The 25,086-nt window shown below is 33.8% G+C and overlaps 2 protein-coding genes and 3 pseudogenes across 5 annotated transcripts; 3 read left to right on the top strand and 2 right to left on the bottom strand.

Moving 5' to 3' along the window:
• Positions 1-350: 350 nt before the first annotated feature.
• LOC104701336 (putative DNA primase large subunit) lies at positions 351-4,375 on the bottom strand. Of its 2 annotated transcripts, XM_010417004.3 has the most exons (18): positions 4,138-4,370; positions 3,980-4,041; positions 3,788-3,891; positions 3,611-3,692; positions 3,469-3,528; positions 3,278-3,335; positions 2,958-2,977; positions 2,784-2,867; positions 2,620-2,684; positions 2,489-2,537; positions 2,367-2,414; positions 2,199-2,288; positions 2,047-2,106; positions 1,798-1,857; positions 1,491-1,565; positions 1,292-1,377; positions 834-927; positions 351-730 (listed from the first exon to the last, which is right to left on the bottom strand). In XM_010417004.3, exons 1-18 carry the CDS (start codon positions 4,274-4,276, stop codon positions 602-604), a joined length of 1,365 nt encoding a protein of 454 aa, XP_010415306.1. In that variant the 5' UTR covers positions 4,277-4,370; the 3' UTR covers positions 351-601. The 2 variants fall into 2 exon arrangements, with proteins under 2 accessions (XP_010415306.1, XP_087315680.1); XM_087459554.1 differs by lacking the exon at positions 2,958-2,977 and having other exon boundaries at positions 2,784-2,891; positions 4,138-4,375.
• Positions 4,376-7,889: 3,514 nt separating this feature from the next.
• Positions 7,890-9,976, top strand: LOC104704693 (putative L-type lectin-domain containing receptor kinase II.2 pseudogene; annotated as a pseudogene).
• Positions 9,977-10,530: 554 nt separating this feature from the next.
• LOC104701337 (ranBP2-type zinc finger protein At1g67325) lies at positions 10,531-14,026 on the bottom strand. Of its 2 annotated transcripts, none has more exons than XM_019227667.2 (10): positions 13,836-14,026; positions 13,533-13,578; positions 13,070-13,185; positions 12,100-12,373; positions 11,898-11,977; positions 11,739-11,784; positions 11,522-11,631; positions 11,313-11,340; positions 11,074-11,228; positions 10,531-10,863 (listed from the first exon to the last, which is right to left on the bottom strand). In XM_019227667.2, exons 1-10 carry the CDS (start codon positions 13,842-13,844, stop codon positions 10,861-10,863), a joined length of 867 nt encoding a protein of 288 aa, XP_019083212.1. In that variant the 5' UTR covers positions 13,845-14,026; the 3' UTR covers positions 10,531-10,860. The 2 variants fall into 2 exon arrangements, with proteins under 2 accessions (XP_019083212.1, XP_010415307.1); XM_010417005.3 differs by having other exon boundaries at positions 11,313-11,337; positions 13,836-14,005.
• Positions 14,027-14,610: 584 nt separating this feature from the next.
• LOC104704694 (diphthine--ammonia ligase-like) lies at positions 14,611-17,868 on the top strand (annotated as a pseudogene).
• A 4,767-nt stretch (positions 17,869-22,635) lies between these two features.
• On the top strand, positions 22,636-23,983 carry LOC104701338 (arabinogalactan O-methyltransferase 2 pseudogene; annotated as a pseudogene). Its single transcript, XR_015560860.1, has one exon. The product of XR_015560860.1 is annotated as an arabinogalactan O-methyltransferase 2 pseudogene (transcript).
• Positions 23,984-25,086: the final 1,103 nt, after the last annotated feature.

Genomic DNA, 25,086 nt, shown 5'->3' on the forward strand with positions numbered 1-25,086 from the left:
AAGTAAAAAAAAATAAAAAAAAAATAAAACGAAAAAATTCTTTAAAACAAAAAAACAAGTATTAACATGAAATAATTACGAATGAACAATTTTAATTTATATTCTTTTTTTTTTCTTCTTGGAAGTTCCCTCCCCGTAGGATTTGTGGTCACAGTAGTCAAATCTGATATATTAGTAGTAGTAAGCAAGTCAATCTTACCATGCTTGCAGAAAATATCTCTAATGTTGAATCTTAAACCATTAGATTATAGTTATACACTTATACTATGGTTTTAAAACTTATGACATTATCTAGATGTTGATTATCATACAACTGGATAGTATTTTATTGCAAGTCACGAGGACAGATGTGTGAGCAAGAGATTCACTTCATTTCCATTCATCTCCTTGAATAATTAAAGAAACATGTGCATGCCTTTAAACTGACACTCCTAATTAGTATTTGTCGTTTCCTACAAAATCAAGATCCTAATGACGCAGCTTTTTCCAAGTGCATGCATTTAGAATCCGGATCCAAAATGAAAGCATCCAACAATAAGACAATATTGGAACAAGAGTAAGCATGTATATATGCTTTGGATTACATTGAACCATAGGAAGATTAAACCGGAGCAGTTGGGGTCTTAGATTTCAAAATCTTCTGACTCTCCTCAAAGTATTGGTTTGGATGGTTGATCCCAGTATCACATGATGTACCATAAACAGCTTCGAAGGTTAAGGTACATGCGAGCTTTAGTTTTGAAGAGTCCACCACATGCATATGAAAACGACCCTGTTTTAGTTATTGCTAAAATTGAAGTAAAAGAGATTTTAGGTTTAGTGAGATGAATCACCTGATAATGTCTGTTTCGCACTTTGTCCATTACGTCTTCCATCCCACGAGAACTCAATCCCATCCTACTAAGTGCTGCTTTCAGGTTATCCTCACTGTCACCAAGCACCACAATGCATGAGATACATTACTTTGGGATTCACCGAATCATTCACACATCTTTACATATGTATTATTGTTTCGCTTTTTAGTTAGACAAAGGCCTCTCGGGCAACAAATTCTGCTAAACAAGACTTAAGAAGCCTTATGCACTCTAACTCGCTTCAGTGCACAATATATATAGTTCAAGAAAGGAGTTTCTGTTTCTGTAAAGATGTTCTCCTTATGTTCACTAATCAAATGTCGCTGGTAGTGTTGATATGCGATTTTGGTGATGGATAACAGATACTACATGAATAATAAATAACACTTTCCCGTTTTTTCACAGAAAGAGAACATATTTCTACTGAGCAAACTGACCTGAAATGTCGATAAGGACAGCCATGATGATCCCCAGCACCAGGAGCCGATGTGATGATCTTTGAACAAGCATAAGGGGTATAATCCTGAAATTGTAATGTGAATTTGGTATCAGAAGCTGATCATTGCCGCTTTCATTGACATAAAGAAGCGATGACAACTCTGAAAAATGGCCTAAGAAGAAGAGTTAGGTTCTTACTGTTCTCTTGCCTTCCTTCCCATAGTTGTGGCGAATGGCATACGCATACTCTTTATCAAATCTCTCAGAGCCAACCTGAGGATAGAAAGGAAAAAAAGAAATAAGTACCTCGCTCAGTATTACTTAGTTTCTGCAGACAAATGTCTACCCAACATCTCTGCATTCAAATTTGCTACCACACACAAAAACATGTGAAAAGGCTTGAGGACCACAAGAAACTAGCTTCTTTTGTTGGTCTAAACTGGACACGATACACATAAAACGGATATGACAAATTAACAGATACAACATGTGAGAATCAAGTTACCTTTTTTGTGAATTCTTCCCTCCAAAATGCTAGGGCGTCATCCAACTTCAGACCTACACCCTACATGTCGGTAGACAACTTCAAAGACTTAAAAATACAACACAGAACATGTAACAAGAACTGGTGCTTATATATTATGAAGTTTGACCAATAGAACGTCTAGCCTCAAATCTAGAAGTGAATTTATCTGCATCATATCGCATTCAGATACTACTAAACTTGACAGGCGGAGAGAGGTTAAAATGAAACCTTCAAGAAAAGACCCAGTTGCATTCTTCCTCCATGTTTTAGATGGTGATCTTCTCGAAGCTGTGTGTAAACAATCACATGTTACAGTTGCATGGGAGCAGGATATGTAACTAACGAAGAATCGAAGATTTAAAAGCCATGAAGCAACTTACTTTTTCAAATAGATGTCTCATACAAAGGGGAAAGGAACTCTTGGAAACTTGATCAATATCCTTCAGTGATATGTCAGCGTACTCACTTGACTGTGGAGGCATATTAACAACTTCCATGATTTCAAATCTATAAATGTATATAAAAAAGTTTCACAGGATGGTCCTCACCTGAGTATAATCAGGACCCAAGTAGCTTGTAGATAATGCTTCCACTATCTGAATGAGAACAATGATAAGTTATGGAAACAGGGGACATGAAATACTTCAGTTAATTTAAGGTCTGTGCTTACTGGAGTTAGTCTGTCTTTTTCTCGTTCTCGAATGGTAGTTGTCCATTTTCTGCAGACAAAAAGAAAACTCCGGTTAAGAAGGTGTGATGGATCTAAGAGGTCCTTCTAGATATTCATATAACCAGAATAACCTGTTTGTCAGAATGAGGGCCTTTGATAAATGAGATCGAAATTGGGTAACAACAAGGGAAACCAACTGCAAAGAGAAGAAAGGAAATCCGAGTTGGCTAAAGAGACACTATTCTCTACCGAGGAGAAGTTAAGTTTTCAATTTGAAATAGAAACCATGACTTACCTGACTACCAGCTACAAATGCATACCCTTTCTGTAATAATACTCTCCGGGTAGCTACAAGGTCAGGAACCTCTTCAAAAGGAACCTTTTTCAGGTGAAAATGAATCAACTGCTCAGATAAATGAATTTGTAGCTTGTAGTATATGAACAAATACAAAAGAAGAGGAAGACCAACCTTGTAGTATATGTTTTCAACTGCAAAGGAGAAGAAAGACAAGAAAATTTCCATTAGAAAAGATACAAGTCTTACTGCTAAATAATTTCAGATGAAGGGGATACAATTTCTGGAAGTAGATGATGCTTAGATTGAATCGAACTACAACAAATTTAATATATGACTAGTTACTGACCGGAAAATATTGAAAAGATAGAACACCAGCTATGCTAATACTATGTTGTGCTAATACTAAAGGATAACTAAACCCACATACAAGACGAGGACACACACCAAAGCTAAGAAACAGAAAAGAAATCTGAGATTTATCTGATCATTACCATCAGATGAAGTTTGACAAAGTGAACGTGCAACTAGCACCAACCTCTCCTTCAAACTCTGCAAATGGTCAAAGATCAATTTCTTAACCTCTCAATCATTTGAATTCTGTATAACCACCAACCACAATCCTGAATATCGCAGGACAATGTAACAATATCAAAGTTCAGGTATATATTAATCTAGCAATTACCTCAAGTTCTGCCCCTATGACTGCTTTATAAGGTAATCCAAATTCTCCCACAATTGCTCTCTGTGAACAAACAAACAAAAAGCCAAAATTTAGGAGCCAGATCACATCCCGACGCATAGAACAAAAACGAAGGCAGAAGTACCTGTTCTTCAATCTTTTTAATCCGGAATCTATGGCGGAAAAGAGCAGTTTCCATACTAAGAAACCACTTCTTCAATTCATCCCTAAAACCAAAGATCCAAAAAAGTATAAAGCTACATGGAAAGTAAAAAAAACAAAGATAAACAAACCAAAAGGCGCACAAGAGACAAGAGCTTACGATCTACAATAAACAAGACGTAGTACGAAATGTGAAATTATATCTTTATTGATCATTTCTGAAACATCAGGAAGTCTCATATGTTCTTTCCACAAAGTATCTACCTACAATCAAAAAAGAAACGAGCTTTAAATGAATCAAATTTGAAAAAAAATTATTCACTAAAAAAAATCAAATTTTTAATGAACTTACAAGATCATCCATTTCGTTAGGGTTTCGTCCACGAGCTAATCCATCTGAGACTCCTTTCAGAACTATCACAAATGAAACAAATTAACAATTTTTATCGAAAACCCAGATGGATTTCTCCTCTAAAAGAAACAAATTGTGAGCTAATTTTGATTTGAAACCTCGTAGGCGATCTATGGCGAAGAGCTCGAACTCTTCTAAGCGGACTTCCATAGGTGGAGCTGTAAGATAGAGGGGAAGCGTGGGAGTTGAAACGATGTCGTTGGAGGCTGTTCGCTTCTGAGATCGAATCACTTCCATGTTTTACTGCTTCGTCTTCTTCTTCTTCTTCGGTGTTCTCTGTTCGTGAGCACTTGCGTCAAAGGGGTTCGACGAGAAAGCGCGGGAGAGTTGTAGGCTGAGGAGCGGGAGTTTCTTCGTTGGGCCTTTAATGGACCCAAAAGATAAAAAGTCTCTTATCCAAATTGTTCATGTCGCTTAACGTTATAAGTCGTCTCAAAAGAATTAACGGTTCCGTCAAACCACTTAACGATGGGATAAATTTGCTTCAGTTAAATAAAAATTGGTAACTAAGATGTAAAATCAATAAAAGTACTGGATTTTTTCAACAATCGGAAAGTTTGGTGTTCTTCCAATCATTTTTGGAAGTTGGAGACATTTTTTTTAAAAAAAGTTGATTGCTCGACCAAAAAAAATGTTTTTTAGAAGAAGAATCATGAATATGATAATTAGTTTTTTTAAAATATATGATTTTACAATTGAAAATAATAAGTATCATGACAATCTTAAATCTGACAAGTTTAGGGTTATTGGATTCATAATTTAATAAAGAGTTTTGTGCAAAAAAAACTCATATTCTCATTGTATTTAATTATCACGTCGTAGCTTCTATACTATTTCCCAAAATAAAGTTATCAAATTTTGCAAGATATATTTTCAAAGTTTTTTTTATCAATTTTTTTTGAATGTGACAAATATCACATAATTCATCTGCGTAATCTTTCTAAACATTTTTTTAAAAAGCAATACAAAATATTCATATTAACATTTTTGAAATATATTTGAGAGAGATACTCTTATTTTGCAAGATATTGTATAAAATTTCATTGATTTTAAAAAGCTCATTAAGGATAAACATGAAATATGAAAATACTTATACATGTATCCAAACAACTTCTACAATTAATTCTATACTATACATATAACCAAACACAATTAAAAAAAACTTTAATTTTAATTATAAAATTTCAAATATCCAAATAATGTTCCATCATTAATATTATAGATATTTAGATTAAAAAAATTTAGATTTAATATTATGATTTTTATATCATCTTTTTTTAATATTTTTTTAGTTGCATTGAATGATCATATAATACATAAAATTCTAGATTTTTTTTTTACATTTGTCTTGATGAATTTTGAAAAACGGACATGTATTACTTAAGCAATGAAGAAAACGTGTATGTTTAATGTTAAGAGTCATATTATAAATAAGATCAAAATGAATATAAATTTGAAAGAGCATAAAACTTAACTTTACAAGCATCCAAATTTAAAAGTTTGTGTTTGTTTTAATTTGGGTCTTTAGTGGAAGTTGGAACCGTTTAAGTAGCCCTGAGATGGAGCTGGATATCCGGTGTTTCGGAGCGGATATGGGCGGATCCCGGATCAGATACCGGATGCCGGATAATAGGTCTCAGGGTTACGTTTAAGTAGACAGCAGATAAAATCTCCATATTCAATTTTGAAACATTCGCCTACTGCATCAAAGTTTATAGATTCATTTAGGAAGTTATGGTGGTCGGTTTTCATATACGTATTATTGAATGAATAATATAACTTGCAATATATAAAATTCCTAAATACAAATAACATAAGGTAATAGTTTAATGTAGGTAACATTTATTTCGTGCTGGTATCTGCTAATTTTTTTTCTATCTCATTAATTCTTCTTTTTCACTTCTTTACCAACTTCTTATTTGTTAATCATCTTTATCAAACTTTATTAAATGTTTATGTATATTAGATACTAATTTTGGATCACCATAATTATATTAATTTCTATTATTAGTAAAATCATATTTTATTTTGTTAACAACATACACAATAACAACACTAACACAAACTACTAGACTACATATTATTATCAATCTAGTTTCTATTTTGTATTATACTTTTATAAATTGTTCTTGATAAATACTAATTTTTTTGAACTGTAAATTTTTCTAAATTTTACTTAAATTTTATATATTTATTAGTATAAAAAATGAAACTTTAAATTATATATGTGACTATGTTTAGTAGATATTATTGATATAATTAAATTATATTTTTTCGCCTATGTCATCTCAATTCCTTGGGCAAAGATCTAGTAGTCAGAGTTATACAAGTTTGTAATTATCTTCGAGTACGAAAATTCTAAAAAAAATGATAACATGTAAAAAAACTCGTTGATGAATTCAAAAGATATAGAAAACTCTTACAAAATTGTAAATTCTATAATTTATAAGTCATTAAAGTAAGGATCTAATATTAACCTTATTATGGAAAAATAAATTTTTACTCAAAAGAGTGTCAAAATATCTTTTCAGATTTTTTTTGTTAGATATAATTACAAATTATGTTAAGAAACATATAGTGAAATATTTTTCATCAACTTATCGTGGAATTAACAAAATTTGAATTATTTTTTTGAGATATTATTTATTCAAATATGCGTGGCAATATAAAAAGATAAACAATAACTTTCAAACATGTATTTGCATCAACAGTACAAAACATCAAGCATTGAACATTGTTACGAATAATATTTAAATAGAAAAATAAAATTATGTGACTTATAACTGTTTCAATTATTGACAAGCGGTTTAAAATGTGTGTACTTTTAACACCATGATACATTGATCCATAGTAATCAAAATAATTTAGTCAATGTGTTATACAAATTTGTATATGATGTTGATATACCCAAGGAAAAAAAACTAATTAACCTAAAAAAAGAGTCTTCAGATTGTGTTGTTGGAGATGATAACCAATTATGTTTTGACTAAAAATAGAAAATTAGTTTTTAGCATAAGTGAATTTAAAATATGTGAAATGCGATTTCAAAATATTGTTGATCCAAATATGCATTTTCGAGTCAACATAAACTTGGTATACACATACGTTTAAATAAAATTTTGTGTAACACAAACATGTTACATTACATTTGAAATTCACGAATCAGTAAATAAAATTTTATTAAAAATTTTTAATTAAACAAAATGTTTAAACCTAAATAGAGTAATTTTCAGTTGTTTAACTCTTTTTCAATATATCTGAAATCATTTTAAATCTTCTATAAACTTTTGTAATGTGAGCACAGAGATTTACAATAATGAAGATCAATTTTTTTTACAAAACAAATAATTTATTATCAATATTTCAACAACAACAAAAAATTGTACATAGATGAATGACAACTATCGAAACATGTACGGTTGAAATTTACAAACAGTTCAAGATAGGCATAGGACATGTTTTCCATAGATCACCCATAAATATCATAAACAATCAGAGCGGTGGACGTATAATATTTATAGACACTAGCTACTTAACGGTTAAATAATTACCATTTCGGGAATAAATAAATAAAGAAGCAGGTTAATTAAGATAAGCTATGATGCCATATATAAGCAGAGTGACTCAAGACCAATTCAAACAAATCAGATCATCTATTGCCAATTCAAAAGAAAGGAAATTTCCTAAGAGTCAGCTCTCATGCTTCTCTCTAATTTATATGATTCGTCTGTGCTGATATATTCTGCATGATCTTTTAGTTTAGTCAACCAACATTCTCATGAAAAATAATTCGGAAAGAAAGTGAGTTTACAAAAAAAAAATTTGAACGTCCAGAGACTAACATGTTCATATGGTTGTTACTATGAAACTACTTGTATTCTTGGTGATAGCTTCGATCCATGCAATCTCTATGTCATTAGCTCAAGAAGGTAACCAATTTGTGCATTACGACTTCAAGAAAGCAGATCTATACGTAGATGGAATGGCAACGATAGAAGATGGACGGTTAAAAATTACTAATAGTTCAAAGAGAGCCACGGGGCATGCCTTCCACAAATCACCTATAAATTACACAAACACGTCTTTTTCATTTTCAACTGAATTCGTATTTGCAATCGTCCCAGAAGAGAGTACCAGCTACGGTCAAGGTATGGCGTTTCTTATATCGCCGAGCATTGATCTGAGGTATGGTGCTGCAACATCTTATCTAGGGATATTCAATAGGACGAATGATAACAAAACCGAAAACCATATCCTTGCCGAACTTGACACTAATGCAAGCTCTGAAGCACTTGAAGAAAGTGATAATCATGTAGGGATAGATATAAACAGTATAGTATCGGTCTACTCTGCTGATGCTAGTTACTTTGATGATACGGAAGGGTTGAGATAAAGACTTGTGCTTGCGAGCAAACAAAGAATTCATATTTGGATAGATTATGATGGTGAGCATAGAGTACTAAACGTAACTCTTGCTCCACTCGAGACTCCAAAACCAAGTTTGCCTCTTTTGTCAAGATTTATAGATCTTTCTAAAATCTTCAAAGAGCAAATGTATTTCGGTTTTTCGGGGTCGACAGGTACAATTAGAATTAACCAATACATCCTTGGATGGGCATTGGCTATAGGAGAAAAAGCACAAAGCCTTGACGTTTCTAAAGTTTTGGATCTCCCTCAACCACCGCCCAATCACTTACCGCTTATACTTGCTTTTGCAACAACAACCACGTTTCTTGTAATAGCATGCGGATTCGCATACCTTTACCACCAAAGGAGATATGCAGAGGTGTTTGAACAATGGGAAAAGAAACAGAGTCCCCAAAGATTTTCCTTTAGGACCCTCTATAAAGCAACCAAAGGTTTCAAGGAGAATCGGGTACTTGGAGCAGGAGGTTTTGGCAAGGTTTATAGAGGAGATCTTTCTGATGGTACTCAAATTGCAGTTAAGAGAGTCTCTCATGGTGCAGAACAAGGCATGCAAGAGTATGTTTCAGAAATTGCTACAATGGGAAGACTAGGTCACAGGAACTTGGTTCAACTACGTGGTTACTGCAGAAGGAAAGGTGAATTGTTACTGGTCTACGAGTACATGCCAAATGGAAGTCTTTCTGATTACTTGTTCGGTGGCAACAATCTTAGCTGGTCTCAGAGAGTTCATGTAATAAAGGGAGTGGCCTCTGCTCTTCATTATCTACATGAAGGTTGGGAACAAGTTGTGCTACATAGAGATATAAAAGCTAGCAACATTCTTCTGGATTCTAATTTAAATGGGAAAGTTGGAGATTTTGGGCTTGCTAGATTCCATGATCGTGGCGAGACTCTCCAACCAACTCGTGTGGTAGGAACAATTGGTTACATGGCTCCAGAAATTGCCACACTTGGTGTGGCTAATGAGCTAACTGATGTGTATGCGTTTGGAGCTCTCATCCTTGAGGTGGTGTGCGGGAGGAGGCCACTAGACCTAGAGAGATCACCCGAACAAAGAATTTTGGTTGAATGGGTTGCTAGTTGCGGGAGAAGAGGTTGTTTAATGGATACCGTTGATAGTAACCTAGCAGGTATCTTTAGAACTGAAGATGCCAAGTTACTTTTGAAGCTAGGCATGCTCTGTTTACAGAGAGATCCAGAGAACAGACCTACTATGAAAGATATAACAGAGTATCTTGATAAAAAAAAAGAGCATGCCAAACATAACGTTTGATATAGCCGAAATAGGTATACCTATTGTACCTCAGATAAACAATGAAATGGCAACATCACATGGAACTACTTCCTCGTTTGCTAGTTTCTGGTATGACACTATTACAGTGTTATTTCGCGGTCGCTGAAGCCTGCATCACAAACTGCTATACTCGCCAGGAATAATTGCTTATTAGAGCTTTCTGCCTTTTCGTGATGTGAATGATTTTGTTTTGTGATGTGGTGTTGTGTGCAAATAAATATTGGAAGAAGACTGTAATATGACCACAATCTTCCCTTTATGTATGAAAGTTTACGGTTTGTACATATCAAATGTATCAATACAAGAACTTGCGAAAGAAAATGCTTGCTAGACACAGCTAATGACTGAAGTAGAATGACCAGAATACCTTAAATGCTGTTAGTACACTTACTGTCTATGGACGCATAAGTTACTCTTCCACGGTCTCATCTAATCTCATCGCCTATACGGCTATAAGATATCATGGTAGTTGAACTCTTAGCGCCTAGCATAACTAGAGAAGTTAATAAGCAACAGTTTCAGGCTTTGGGCACTCTATTACGCTCCATAAAAATGAATTGAAATATGAAGGTACAAATTATTTTCTAACCATAGTGCAATTTAGTAGTCTGATAGATTTACTTTTTAGTTAAAGCTAGTTCACGTTTCAGTTTGTTCTTAGAAAAATGAGTGGATACCTATGAAAAAATTTATTCGTCTAAAACGAAACGACCACTTGCATCCCCTAGATAGACTCTATAACCCAGAAAACTATCTTAGTGTTTCTAAGTTTAGGAAAATGGTTTTAACGTAAAAATTGACGAGGGGGATTACAAAGAACCAAACCATAGGTGCCAACTAAGATTAGGATGTAAACAGTATGGACGACCTGAAGGACAATTCTATAGGAAGACAAGATCCACGACGACCACAAAGTAGATAAAACAATTTATGCATTATTAATACAACATAGCCACCCAAAGAGTGGTAAAGAGACAAATGCAAGGAAGCAAACTTGACGAGACCGCTTCAACATGGACGACCTGACGAGACATTGACTGACATTACGACACCCGCTGGATCAGACTCACCCTTTGCAACCCCCAAACATGTCTACGACTCACTGGAACAGACCACAAATTGAAACACACCGTTCAGAGACTCTAAATTTGGGTTTAAATTTTTTTAACATAGTCAGAGTCAAATATTTCATAAACAAATAGCCGCTGCTTTCGCAAGGCATAAAATCTACACCGATTGTTACATATACGAGTTTCAGAGGCAAACAGTTTATTAACAAGCAGATGTGGCCACATAGATACATCAGACAAACCTGATCGTTCTCTTCTTGTGCACGGGAAGGAGATTCATTAGACTGATCCGCTGGTTTATCAGCTCCACAGTTCTGCCTGTTGCATTTGCTCCTGAAGGGATAGTTTATATTCCCACAATTATCACACTTCCAGCTGCCTTCCGGTGCATTTTGTTCTGATAAACAGCAACACATATCCATATGTCAGTCTCAAAATTCATCAAGTAAGCTGCAATATTTAGGAATTTTCAGGGGCTTACTGGATGTTTTATCTGAGCTCCCACCCTGCTGCAATTATAAGAGGTTAAAGGTCAGAAATTAAGAGAAAAAAACTCAAGATCTATCCAAGTAAGCAATCTATAGTGATTAAGCAAGCTGTTTTCAATAGGAAAATCATGCTCAAGAAATTTAAATAGTGTACATGTTCGCTATATGAAAAGACCAAACTGAAACAAAAATTAGCACAAACCTGGGAACCAGGCTTTGGAGTGTTGCACTTCCTCATGTTACATACAATTCTGAATGAGAAATTTACATTTCCACAATTAGGACATGTCCAATCATTATCGCGAGTAGAATCTGTAAAACAACAGAATGTATCAAGTTGAATATCACTATATAATAAAGGCCAGCTTTACAACTGACATATTATAGAATGGGGAATAAATAAACTGTCTAGCACATACCTCTCTTTTGTGATTTTTCATCTGGGTAAAATCTTGGTCTTGGCATCTGCAAAGAATGGCACACAGATATTGTGAAAAGATTTCAGCTCATGTTACAAGTCCAGTGACTTACAAGATCTTGCTTATGATCAAAACCAAGCATCTTACTGTTATACATACCATAGCAGCGGCAGCACCAGGACCCATTGCCATACCAAGGCCAAACCTGTCCATTGGTGGAGGCATGCCATACATACCACCTGAAAAAAAGAAACCCAACAATACAGTAGCCAAATTATACACACGTACAATGATGGTAACTGGAAGACTTGACACCGATTGAGAAATAGCCAGAAACCAAAAACTGATTTAAAATACATACCACTTCCCATCATAGATCCGCCATGATATGGTGGGGGTCCAGACATATGTAGTGGTCTATAATGAGCTCCGGCAGGAATTCGACTGTTATAGTTAAAATGATAAGGCGAACCCCCAGAAAATGGGACGTCATAAGGAGGCATAGACGACCCATTAAAGAGAGAAGATCCATATGGTGACCCGCCCATATATACTGGCGGGGGACCCCCAGATCCTAAATATGGCCCGGGTGAGGAGAAACCTTGTTGAGGTTGCATAGGTTTGGGAGCAGACTTCTGTTACAGATATGTAGCAAATAGGTTATCAACAAGCATGGAAATAAAAGAAAACCAAGTAGATAATTGTTTAAATAGGGATCATAAGTCACATATTGCTGCTCTTGTTGAAAGATACACAACATATGGGTTGTAAAGTTGAAAGTATTTCTTCTATATCCTTAATGAGATCAAAGTACAAAAGCTAGAACCAAGTGATTATTCAAGAGAACCCAGTTCTTTCACATGACCCAACAAAACTCAAGAAATATCCTGAATGCCCTTTACATTCTGCTTATCCCTTCGTTAACCTATCAACCTCCAGCAACACCTGCTGCTGCTGACTGCCAATGCAGCTGTCACAGAGCTACAATCTCTTGCACACAGACTAGAGTAGATGCAATAACTAAGACTGATATGATACATTTGATCTTATATTACATAACAAACACCTGAAAATCCTGATCCAAACTACTCACCATCATTGCTTTCTATAAATGTGCGACTCGAAGAGCTCTACTAAGACCGATATTTAATACATCAATACATAAGGATATTTTAATACATCAAGACATAAGATAACATCTCTAAATTTTAGCCCCATGCAAAGAAGCCAATGACTGTTTTGCAAAACCAATTCTAAAATACGACTAAACACAAAAACTGTTTCAAAGCAGAAAGACATGTATCAGAAATGGCAACTGAAAACGACTTTACCCCATTGTGATCTGCAGGTCTAGGCTGGGTGCAATTACGCATATTGCAAGTTGTCCTGAATGAAAAGTTGACATTGCCACAACTTGGACAGATCCAATCATCTTCTCTGCGGCCCCCTATCCACAACCAAAAAGAGTAAACCAAACAGAAACAGCTATTCATATTTGTAGTATAAGAAACAGAAAGTCTGATATCTAAAACACTTTGTAAACATATATACAACTGAGACGAAGATCTTAGTACGGCGTTGTAACAACCGACTATATACTCAATAAAACCGAAACAAAACACATTGACAATTTTTTCGAATATGTCGAAAGTAAGTTGATATAACACAGTGTAATTTCTAATACTACAAGCATGCTAGACACTGGATGCAATGTACACACAGAAACTATCTTCCGAGCTATATACTCTACAGAACACAACAGTATAGTTTTTGGAAGCAAGAAAATGTCATTACCGTCAGTTCTAGCACGCTTAGCAGCTGATGAATTTCTGTTGTCTACCTAAAAAAAATACAAAGAAAATAAGTCAAATTCACCGATCAAACAACACTGAGATCAGTGGTACGAGGAAGAATATTAAAAACTGATTCAGAGTGACGCAATTGAAATTGAATGATTCGATGCGGTTCGAGTAACTGTAACCATATAGAAACCGATCACAAAAAGCACTGAAAGCAGAGCTCCGAGTCTCAGATCTGCGATATTGAGGTCAAGCAGCTATATAAGACGGGGCCGACGAATAGAGTGGGCAGTGATACCTGTGACATAGCTGTTGGAGTAGTCTGAGAAGTAGAGAGAGACAACCGGAGAAGGAGGCGGCACGGTGGCTAGACGTCCCCTCGGCGATATCACCTTTTTGCCCTAAGATTTTAGCTCTCGACACGGGAGGAGAAATTATAAAGAGGTGAATTTTGGACAATACTGTATTGTTTTATAAAAATTTTAACTCTATTAAAATTTTCTTTTGTTCAACTAAAAAACATTTAATATTAAGATAATTTTCATAATATCAATAAAATAAGTACATCTTTCAAAGATACTATCATTAGTTTTGTTTCTCAAACATACCATTAAAAATAATTCAAAAATATCATAAAATTAAAATTTTCAGAACTAAACTCTAAATCTTAAAAATTAAATTGTAAACCCTAAAAACTAAATCATAAACCCAAAATACAAAACAAAAATCCAATTTTTTTTTTTTTAAATAATGTTTTAGAGTATTTTTGGACTAAAAGTGGTATTTTTAAAAGAGAAATATAATAATGATACTTTGGAATAAAAAAATAATTTATTAGTAATTTAGAATATTTATCAGAAATTTATTAGTTGTTTTATGTTTTTGACAAAAATCTTTCTCTCAGAAATAAAGGGGCCAATCTAATAACAAGTAGAAAAATCACGCCAGATTCCTAAATTTTATTAAAATTCAATATTTTCAAAGTCACCCTTAAACTCTATTAACTTGATGATTCTCTCTCGAGTACAGAGTTTCTCCGACGACGTAAAGAAGAAACCTCACTGGCAACTCCGATGAAGGTCGTGGCTTTAGTCAGTGGAGGCAAAGATAGCTTTTATGCTATGATCAAGTGTATTCAATACGGCCACGAGGTCCGTTTTCTTCTCTTACCTTGTCTTAGTTTTTTAAAAAAGTTTATGTGAAATTGCCTCTTCAAAGTCTGATTTTTTCTAAGCTATACCAACTCAAAATCTTGATTTTGTGTTTCCACAGATCGTGGCATTGGCTAATTTGTTACCGGTGGATGATTCAGTCGATGAATTGGACAGCTAGATGTATCAAACTGTAAGATTCTGCTGCTTATTCCTTGTCTATCTATCTCTAGTTCTATGTAAGAACAAGGACTTGAAGAAAGATTGAGCCTTTTCTATCTCATTTATGTGATTTGTTAATCTGGTTGTTGTTCTTGAGAAGAATAAGATTAGATATTTGAGAGTAAGAATGATATTGTGAATCCTAAGTTCTGTTCTTTGATTGGATGCACTCTTTGTTCAGGTAGGCCACCAGTTTATTGTGGGCTACGCAGAGTGTATGAATGTGCCATTGTTCAGAAGAAGAATCCAAGGATCTTCGAGGTGAGAATCGTTAGGCTTTCTTCTGCCTTGAGATTTCAAGGCATGATTTAATGAAATAGTTTTGTTTTACAGGCATCAGAAGCTTAGCTACGAAATGACTCCGGATGATGAAGTGGAAGATATGTTTTTGTTGTTAAGTGAAGTGAAGAGACAGATACCTTCCATCACTGCAGTCTCGTCTGGTGTTATTGCCTCGGATTACCAACGACTGCGGGTGGAGAGTATTTGTTCAAGGTTAGGCCTTGTTTTCTTTGGCATTTTTGTGGAAACAAGATCAGACATTGCTTCTTCGAGAAATGGTAAACTGTTTCAGGATAAGAGAAACCGAAGAATCAGATTCAAGTCTATTTCAATCTCAATTTATGTTCTTTTTCTTCTTCAATTTTTATTTAACTCTTTTCTCGTTTACTTGCAGATAGAAAATGGGATAAAAGCTATTTTACTCAAGGTAATAAGGATTGTTGTTATATTTTCCCTGCTTTTATTAACCTTCAACTTCTTCTTATAATTATGGGTAGTTTCACCTTAACAGGTCGCGGCAATAGGGTTAGATCCCTCAAAGCATTTAGGTAAAGACTTAGCCTTCATGGAACCATATCTTTTGAAGTTAAAAGAGTATGCCAGAGTTCTCTTTTATGGCTTCATTTATAGTATTATCTGTTTGTGTTACGTTGGTTCTAAAGCTTCTGAATGCTTCTCTACTTAGGAAATATGGAAGTAATGTTTGCGGTGAAGGATGAGAATATGAAACTCTGACTCTAGATTGCCCGCTTTTCACTGTATGTCCTCACACTAGTGTTCATTAATTTCTCACAATTATTTGTAGTTTGACAATTTGCATTTTCGTAGAATGCGAGGATCGTGCTTGATGAATTTCAAGTTGTGCTACGCTCACCAGATTCCATTGCACCTGTTGGTGTTCTTCATCCATCTACGTTCCATCTTGAAAAGAAAGGGAATCCCGATTCCAATTCCCTTATAGAGGAATCGAGTTTAGTGTCTGAGGTACTAGAAGATGGTCCTAACACATCAGATTCTACTTGCCAACGAGATTATGGAGTCGTTGATCTAGTTGAGCACACAAGTAACAGACTTCACATATCAACGACTGAGAAACGCAACACATTCTCCATCTGCTGCTGGTTGGAAGATGCTAGTGAATCTTCTACAGGTAATTAAAAAAACAGACCAGATCTTCAAGATTTCTCCACTTATGTACCTGATATTTGCTCTATCCTCTTTAAACAGGTCTGAAAGAAGATCCCGAGACTGTTCTTACGGAACTTGAATCCCAGCTTTTAAAACACGGGTATAAATGGCAGAATGTATTGTACATTCATCTTTATATCTCTGACATGGGAGAATTTGCTGTGGCGAATGAGATATATGTGAAATTTATCACACAAGAGAAGTGCCCTTTCGGTGTTCCTTCAGGTAGTACAATAGAACTCCCTTTGGTACAAGCGGGTCTTGGAAAAGCTTATGTCGAGGTTTTAGTTGCGAATGACGAAAGCAAAAGAGTTCTCCATGTCGAAAGTATATCTTTCTGGGCACCTAGCTGCATTGGACCTTACAGTCAGGTGAATAAAGTCTCCTCGTTGATTTCTAAATAAGCTTCAAACTGATTAGCAAACTCAGTTACTTCAATATCATCTACGTCAGGCCACTGCACAAGAGTGTTCTTCACATGGCTGGACAATCAAGACTTGACCCTCCCACGATGAATCTTTGAAACGAAGGTGCAATTGCTGAGCTGAATCAAGCATTGACAAACAGCGAAGCAATAGCAGAGTCTTTTAACCGCTCAAGCTCTTCATCAGCTATACTCTTTGTGGTTTTCTGTTCAGCGCGCACAAAACAATCAGAGAGCGACCAACTTCACGAAAATTTTGTTACTTTATTGGATTTGGCAAAGTCTTCGGAGGGTACTGAATACCCTAAATCCTATGTTCCTTTACATCCTTGTCCCCGATCTTCCGAAAAGGTTAGAATACTGCGTAGAATCTTCCTTTACATCCTTGTCACAAATCTGTCCAACAGTTTTGGGTTTTTAACAGTAACTATTGAACTCTTGTAGAAGTGAAACCTATTTTTATACGTGGAAGAAGATACAGAAACTGAAGATGAAAACAGCAGAGTTCAGTTGGGTGAAGGAGATTACAATTTTTGGGGATTTAAGCTAGAGAAATGGCACCAAGATTGTCTGCATAAACGAGTTGTTGATGGGAAAATGTGTATTACCGTTCTCTCTATCTCAACTGAACTAATGAGGAAACTTCAAGAAGCTTCCGGAGAAGAACAACAACAACTGGAGAGTGTATCAAGATTCCGTGTATATCTTCTCAACAAAACCTTGTCTGAAAATACATTTTCTTGGCAAGACACGACGGTGAGAATGAGATTCTTTAAACTCTGTGTATGTTAGCCTCTCATCAGAAGCTTTGCTTATAATCTTGTTTTTGGTTGATGCAGAGCTTCAGAATACACTTCTCTACTACTAGTCTTGGTGTGTCCCTAGAGAGATTGTCAGAAACTTTTGCGTCTGCATTCAGAGAGCTTAACGAGATGAGTGATGGAGTAAAATTCGGCAGCTCGAAAGAACCAATCTTCAATCTCGTCCTTATCCTAGGTGCTGGAAACACTTGTGCTTCACTCGACAACATAATCACCTGTGAACTATTTGCCCTAAGGTCTTAGCTTTTTAAGGCTAAATTCATTACAACATTATACATGAATATGATTTACCATTGAAACAAACTATCAGTTTTTTTAAAATATCAAAATCAAAATTAAGGGAAAGAGAATATTTTTGTTTATACTATTTTCCAAATTCTTCATTTGTTTTTTGCCATTTATCTAATTAGCTTAATTAAATAACTCTATCTTCTACAACTTTGTCCAAAAAATAAAAATCTCCTACAACATGGTGAGTTTATCCTCAAAAGTCGTAACATGATATTTTATGTAGCCAACATATTGATTAGGGCTAATTTGAGGAATTTTTTGGGTTTAAAATAGATTCTGTTTGTAATAAGTAATTTGGTTTTTGTTGATATTATAGTTTTTTTCCAAGTCAATTTCTGAGAAAAAAAAAATGTCGTTCTAACCATTAACCAATATTAGCAGATGTTAGAAATTATCACTTTTTCTTTAAAAATGAATTAACTTTTCAGTTTAAATCTTTTTTAGGAATTTGATGGCAAGAAAAAAAAAAACTTTTTTAGGAACAAAAATGATTTCAGAGAAAATGGTGGGTTTGATTGATCATATATATATATATATATATATATATATATATATATATATATATATATATATATATATATTTTAAAGAGATACCCTTTAATTTATAGCTTATAAGCAGAGACATCTTTTACATCAGCAAGAACATGAGACTTGTTGAACGAGTGAAGCTACTCGATCGGGAATAATAATTAAAGAAAGCGAAACAAATGACTTTATTAAGATAGCCAAAGATGGGTGAATTACAATATATTAAGTTCTAAGCCGGTCGGCTAATTACAAAATTATATTCTCCTGATATGACTATTAATACTTAGGGCTGGAATCAGATCGTATCTAAACTCTTGCTTCAGGTTACTTCATGCTCTTCTGCGTGCCTCAGCCCCGGTATTTATAGTTGATGGGACGTTTCATCCTCGTACCTCGAGATCGATGTGGCACCGCCTCAAAACTTTAGTCGGTGGCTGTTTCTTTGCGGGCTGTCGTTTACTGGGCTGTCCGTCTTATTGGACCTTCTAGAAATTCTGCTGGTCCGATAAGAATTATCCAGTCAGTCAACGCTTCCAAGAGTCATGTTAACTATTTCGTAGATGGGCCAGGTAGAAGACCTGTTAAGGCAGGGTGAAACCCATATCCAACAAAACTCTTTTATAGCATCAAAGTTAAGCGTTAAGCAGAAGAAAAAAGTTATGGAACTTGAAAGTGGGTAAACAATAAGCAAAGGTAGTTGTCCTGGAAAGAGTTTGGAGTGTGGTTTCCCGTGGGCTTCCGGTCGAGGCCTAATAGTCTTCGGAGAATGGTTTGATTGATACCTCATATCTCCCCCAATGTTTTCATAAATTACATTTTTCACACACAATGGATTAATATCATTTTGAGACAGTTTTTGTAGTATTCATTATCGAACATTCATTGTAGTGATTAAGAGCCTTCAACCAACTGAGCTAGACGAATTTTTAATATTTAATCTCATACATACTAATTTATTCTTGGATATTGTTTGGAAGAAAAGGAGACTAATCATTTTTATTTTATTTTTGCTTTCAATGAACTACTTCATGTATCTCAATGCAACATGAATTTTTTCCAGTTTGTTTTCCCAAAACCATCGTTCGTTGTTATAGTGTTACTAATATTTTATGAATGATGATTTGAATGTTTCACTTGTACTGTAGAAACTGGATTTCCACAATGAATTTGTTTATGGGAGAAAACAAATTCAGTAAAGTAAACTCTCTTGGAAAACCGATCTAAACTTTGATATTAGAATAAAGGGAATTGATCTTTGAACAATCAGGATTTCTATTGCTAAGAACAAGAAGATAACACAATAATTGTATTCAATAATGGATGATTTACAATGGAGAAGTCTTTCCCCCTTTATACATATTCATAGATCGCATAATATAGCAACTTTCCTTATCAGACGAACTGAAATAAGAAAGGTTGCTTTATCTCTTAGATCGGCCGCCGGGCGAAGTGGAAGTCGGTTCTTCACCCTCGAGGCTGGGCTTCCTCTATCCGAATTGGGCTTAAATGACCTAATTGAGTTTTTAACCAGATTCTCAATTAAATAACCAAATTGTCTTTCTGGTTTAGTTCGGTATGTCAGGGGTGCTAAATCCCACACCAACATGTACCATTTGATTGAAGCATACGTAATAGTACATAATCATTTGACTCATTTTGTGCCCCAAGTTTCCATATATAGTCGACTAGTTAAGTTTATTGATTTTATACGTACTACATATAGTGTTTATATAATAAACAAATCTATATATGGTTTGTTACTTTTTTTGTCCATAAGGTATGTGTCAATTCAGAAGTTATTAAAACGTCCAATTAGAAATTGTTTCTAAAACGTCCAAGTTTCAAATTGTCGTAATACGTCCAAGTTTCAATTATTTTACGGTTGCGACAACCTCATCCGCTATATAATAAAACGGAAGTACACAACATTGTTTTGTATACTATATAATTTTAATAAGTTAGTTACAAATAGATTAGAAATTAAGTTTTATATTATTTGTATAGTCTGGATTTATTGTTTCCAAAAATCTTAAAGAGAATATTCTAAAGGAATCATTTGATATTATCTAAATTACCATATTAATTTCCTTTATTAAATTATTCATCAAATAAAATCCTTTAATATCTAACTTAACATTTTAATTTCTTAATTATTATTATACATCACCTCTCATTTTTATATATGAGTCTATTTCGTGAAAAAAATAATTATCATATTATTTATTATAATTAAAAAAATAGTTTATTTTCGGATATATCATAAGTTGAATTTTTAAAAACAAATATAAATGATTTAATCTATAAAATATTCAATTTTATTAATATTATTCTTTAAAACTAATATCTATTGAATTAAAATTTACTGAGTAACGGCTCAAAATTTGAATATTTAAATTCAATTTCATACTTTTTTGTTGAATTTTATAATTTTATATAATATAATAAACTTTAAATAATTTATTTTGAAACATTTTTAAAATATTAAAACTCGATATTAAAATTAGAAACTATAAATGCTCTAAATTGGTTTGTTATAGCAATGTCAATAATATGTCACTATAATATGAACTAATTTCAAAAAAACCAAGTATATTAAAATAAAAAGTATAACAATATATGAAATTGTTCATAATATAATAACTCGCTTTTTAAAAACCAAATTCACAAAATTATGTCTGACATTCAAGTCATGAGGTAGAATATACATTGTTGAAATAACTTCACGTACATAAAGTAATACAACATATTAAAATTTTATTTTAAAATAGAAAATCTACAAAATTTTGTATAAAATAAAATTTAACCGTTATAGCACATGTACTTAATTAGAATCATTAACAATACAAAACTTACAAAATAAGTGTCTTTTTCAAGTCATCATATTTAGCATATGATTTTATTGCATAATATTTCATCCAAAAAAACTTTAAAAACAATCACATGAATTATATTTTATAAAAAATTATAATATAAATAAAATGAATTTCAACCCGTGTTCTAGCACGGGTCTTAATCTAGTTATATATAAATGGGAAACAAATATGAAACTTAGCAGTACAAGTTACATCTAAATTGGTAGGAATATTAATGAATATGCAACGCAGCAAATTCATTGATTACCTTCTCATATTCGATAATATAGTATTATTATAATATAGTTGATAATCCAAAACAGTTGATAATATTTTAACAAAAAAAAAGAATATTAATGAATATGCCAAGGTCATAAAATCTTGTTCTGATTGTTGTATTCTGAAAAAATATATGTCTTTTCCTATAGTAATACTAGAGAATCATTATATTAAAAAAAAAAATGGATCAGGTCATTTCAGATATATTTAAATTGTCAAATCTATAAAGATAGAATAGATTGAAATATTATGTAATATGTTTTGTTATAAATAATTTGTAATAATTATGTATTATGTAATAAGTTGTAATTTGTATATATTTAAATGATTATGTATTATGTAATAAGTTGTAATTTGTTAGAATCTTGAAATATTATGTAATATGTTTTGTTAGAAATAATTATTAGATTGAAATAAATTTAATTAGCAAATTGTAATATGTGAGAATCAATGAAAGAAAGGAAATTATGAAAAAAAAATAGAGAAAGCAACAGACAAATATCAAGATACAAATTATAAAAAAATACGAAAAAAAGTTTTAGTATGTAAATTTGTTTGTTATATGTTCTTCTAGAATTAATGACAAAGATTTTTAATATATATTAGAAAAACAAAGCTGAAGTAATCAGATAAAAAATGACAAAGTGTCATCAAAACCAAGATGTCAAATGTCGAAATGTTAGTAAAAGTTAGGAAAAACATTCTCATACTATATAAAATCGTTTTTTCCCGGTAATGTTAACGAACCACCTAAAGATGTGTTTGTTCTTAGCATTTCTATTCATTTTGTCACATCCATTTCAACAGTCGTATTTTGTATATATATTGGGATTAATAAACCACTATTTGATCTAGAAAAGGTAAAATTTACAAAAAAAATAATAATTATATATACTTTATATATAAATTATGACCCAATATTATTTTTATTAATTTAGCTAACTATTAGATTTCAACAAAATTAATTTGATACACTGTATTAAATGTGACCCAAAATGTAATTAATTATTTAATTAAATATATATATATATATATTTATGTGTAGTCATATAAGAAAATGTTTACAATTACCCATTTTTAACTGCACAAATCTTTACAATCACCCAATTTTAAAGTTTTTTCATCGAGATGTAAATAAAACATTTTTGATCAGTTGAGATTTGTTCTTGAAAGAAATAAGTAAATTAGATTAAAAACACAACGAAGATTGATCAATCATATTACGTGCAATGATTGAGACCGACGTGCTTCACAGTCGTTGACTCTCCCATTAGCATTATTTCTCCACTTTCTCATCCGATCCCCTCATCTTAATTAGTATAACCACGACTCATCAGCCTCTCTCGCCAAACCCAACAAGGAAAACCAAATCAAACATGACTCAAGACAAGTCCAAAAATGGAAAGCAAACGCTTCTAGAGCGACCATGGTTCCTCGCGGTTGCTTTAGCTGGTCTATTAGGTGGTGCACTCCTCATCACAAGCTTCATCCGAGCTACGGACAACACTTTGTCACTCTGTTCCACAGCTAAAAACACGGCTGCATCCATAGCCGAATACACAGCCACCCCAATCCAACTCCAATCCATCGTCCACTACGCCACCTCACACACCGTCCCACAACAATCCTTCGAAGAGATCTCGATCTCGTTAAACGTCCTAAAGGAGCGTCTCCCTTGCAATTTCTTAGTTTTTGGCCTTGGCCGTGACTCCCTCATGTGGGCATCCCTTAATCCAGGTGGCAACACTGTGTTCTTGGAGGAAGATCCTGAGTGGATAGAGGCCGTCCTCAAGGATGCACCGTCCCTCAGAGCCCACCATGTTCAGTACCGTACCCATCTTTCTCAAGCCGGGAGCCTTCTCTCGTACTACAAGAACGAACCCATGTGTTTACCGGCTAATGCTTTCCCGATCCGCTACAACCAAAAGTGTCCGTTGGCGTTGACCTCACTTCCTGATGAATTCTATGATACCGAGTGGGATCTGATCATGGTGGACGCACCAAAAGGATACTTCCCACTAGCTCCAGGGAGGATGGCCGCGATATTTTCCTCAGCTGTCATGGCACGTAACCGGAAAGGAGCTGGCACCACACACGTCTTCCTTCATGACGTTGACCGCAAAGTGGAGAAGGCTTTCGCCAATGAGTTCCTTTGCGAGAAGTATAAAACAACCTCCGCTGGTAGACTCTGGCACTTCGAGATACCCAATGCTGCTAACATGAGCGACCAGCCAGGTGACCGGTTTTGCTAAAGAGCGCAGAGAAATCTATTCTTCGTTACTTCTTTTAATTGGAACACCGCATAGTTCTTCTTCTGAGTTTAAAAATCGTTATTATAATTCATAAATTATCCAGAGGCTTCTCATTAAAATAAATTATGTATTCTATTGTTATTACTCTTTGTCTCACATGGTTGGTCTTTTGATGAAGCCTAGTTACACATTTGCCTATTTAAAAAGACATACAAGTATAAGAAAAATGATAAGTGCTATATAATTTTTGGACATTGGCATCAATTTAGGGAAGAGCGATTTACATGTTTTTTGTGACTTTTGTCAATATAATATGAAAAAATAAATAGATTTGGACCGGCCATCATGGTAACTAAATTTTCAAAACTCAAAATACCACATCCGATAACTAATATGATTGTCCCACTCTAGATAGCAAAACCATACTCTCGGCCAAACTTGAGCCTCTTCTATAGGACTAATTACAATCCATTGATGTTATAATTTTCAGACTAAAGGGAGTTGACTTCCAACAGCGAAGGTGGAAGTTACAAGAGTGGAGCGAAAACGTAAACGTAAACGACGAAAGTGCAAGCCCTTGTGTACAATTTGGTGTATATAATGCCCCCTCCACAAAAGCCATAATTGTGATTCAGCCTAATTAAAGGAATTGGCTAGACTTTTAATCACTTTCTTAATAAGGCCCATTTGAGAAGAAAAGAAAATCATGTCTAAAAATGAGCTTACTAAACTAGAAAAATTATGCTACTTAAATCAAAATAGATAATATAAGCCTAGCCCAATTCCTTTAATTATGTCACCAAATAGATAACAAAAATAATTATGATCATACTAATTTGAAAAAAAGAGAGTTTTTTTTTTTTGTGGACAAAGGCAGAGTTTAAAATTATTATACTTAAACCATATAGATAATAAAAATAATTATGATAATACCAATTTGAAAAAGAGAGAGTTTAACATTATTATACTTAAAATTTTGGGTTATTTCATTTTCAATTTTGGGATGAGCTAGCAAGACATCAGTAATATATATTTTCTTAGCCGTTGTTTTATATACTACTAGCAATTGATCCGCGCTACGCGCGGTAGTTAGATGAAGGTGTATTCTGGGTTGTGTTGTGTATTTTATTTTTTTGGTTACGTAAAGTCATATTTACGTTTGTTGTTGTATTTGATTTTGGTTGCTTATGTTTTTTTGTTGGATATTTTATATACAAATAGGTTTTGCGGTAAGTAAAGGCTAGAAATCTCTAAAACTC

Source organism: Camelina sativa, chromosome 7 (assembly GCF_030686135.1).
Source record: "Camelina sativa cultivar CO46 ecotype springtype chromosome 7, ASM3068613v1".
Lineage (NCBI taxonomy): Eukaryota > Viridiplantae > Streptophyta > Magnoliopsida > Brassicales > Brassicaceae > Camelina > Camelina sativa.

Coding starts and splice junctions, on each gene's coding strand:
- LOC104701337 (XM_019227667.2), bottom strand. Junction 13,186..13,532: donor TAAGCGTGCTAGAACTGACG/GTAATGACATTT, acceptor GGTTGTGGATAG/GGGGCCGCAGAGAAGATGAT. Junction 12,374..13,069: donor GACCTGCAGATCACAATGGG/GTAAAGTCGTTT, acceptor TATCTGTAACAG/AAGTCTGCTCCCAAACCTAT.
- LOC104701336 (XM_010417004.3), bottom strand. CDS start 4,276: ATGGAAGTGATTCGATCTCAGAAGCGAACAGCCTCCAACGACATCGTT. Junction 2,538..2,619: donor GCCCTCATTCTGACAAACAG/GTTATTCTGGTT, acceptor TTTTGTCTGCAG/AAAATGGACAACTACCATTC. Junction 1,378..1,490: donor GGAAGGAAGGCAAGAGAACA/GTAAGAACCTAA, acceptor TTACAATTTCAG/GATTATACCCCTTATGCTTG.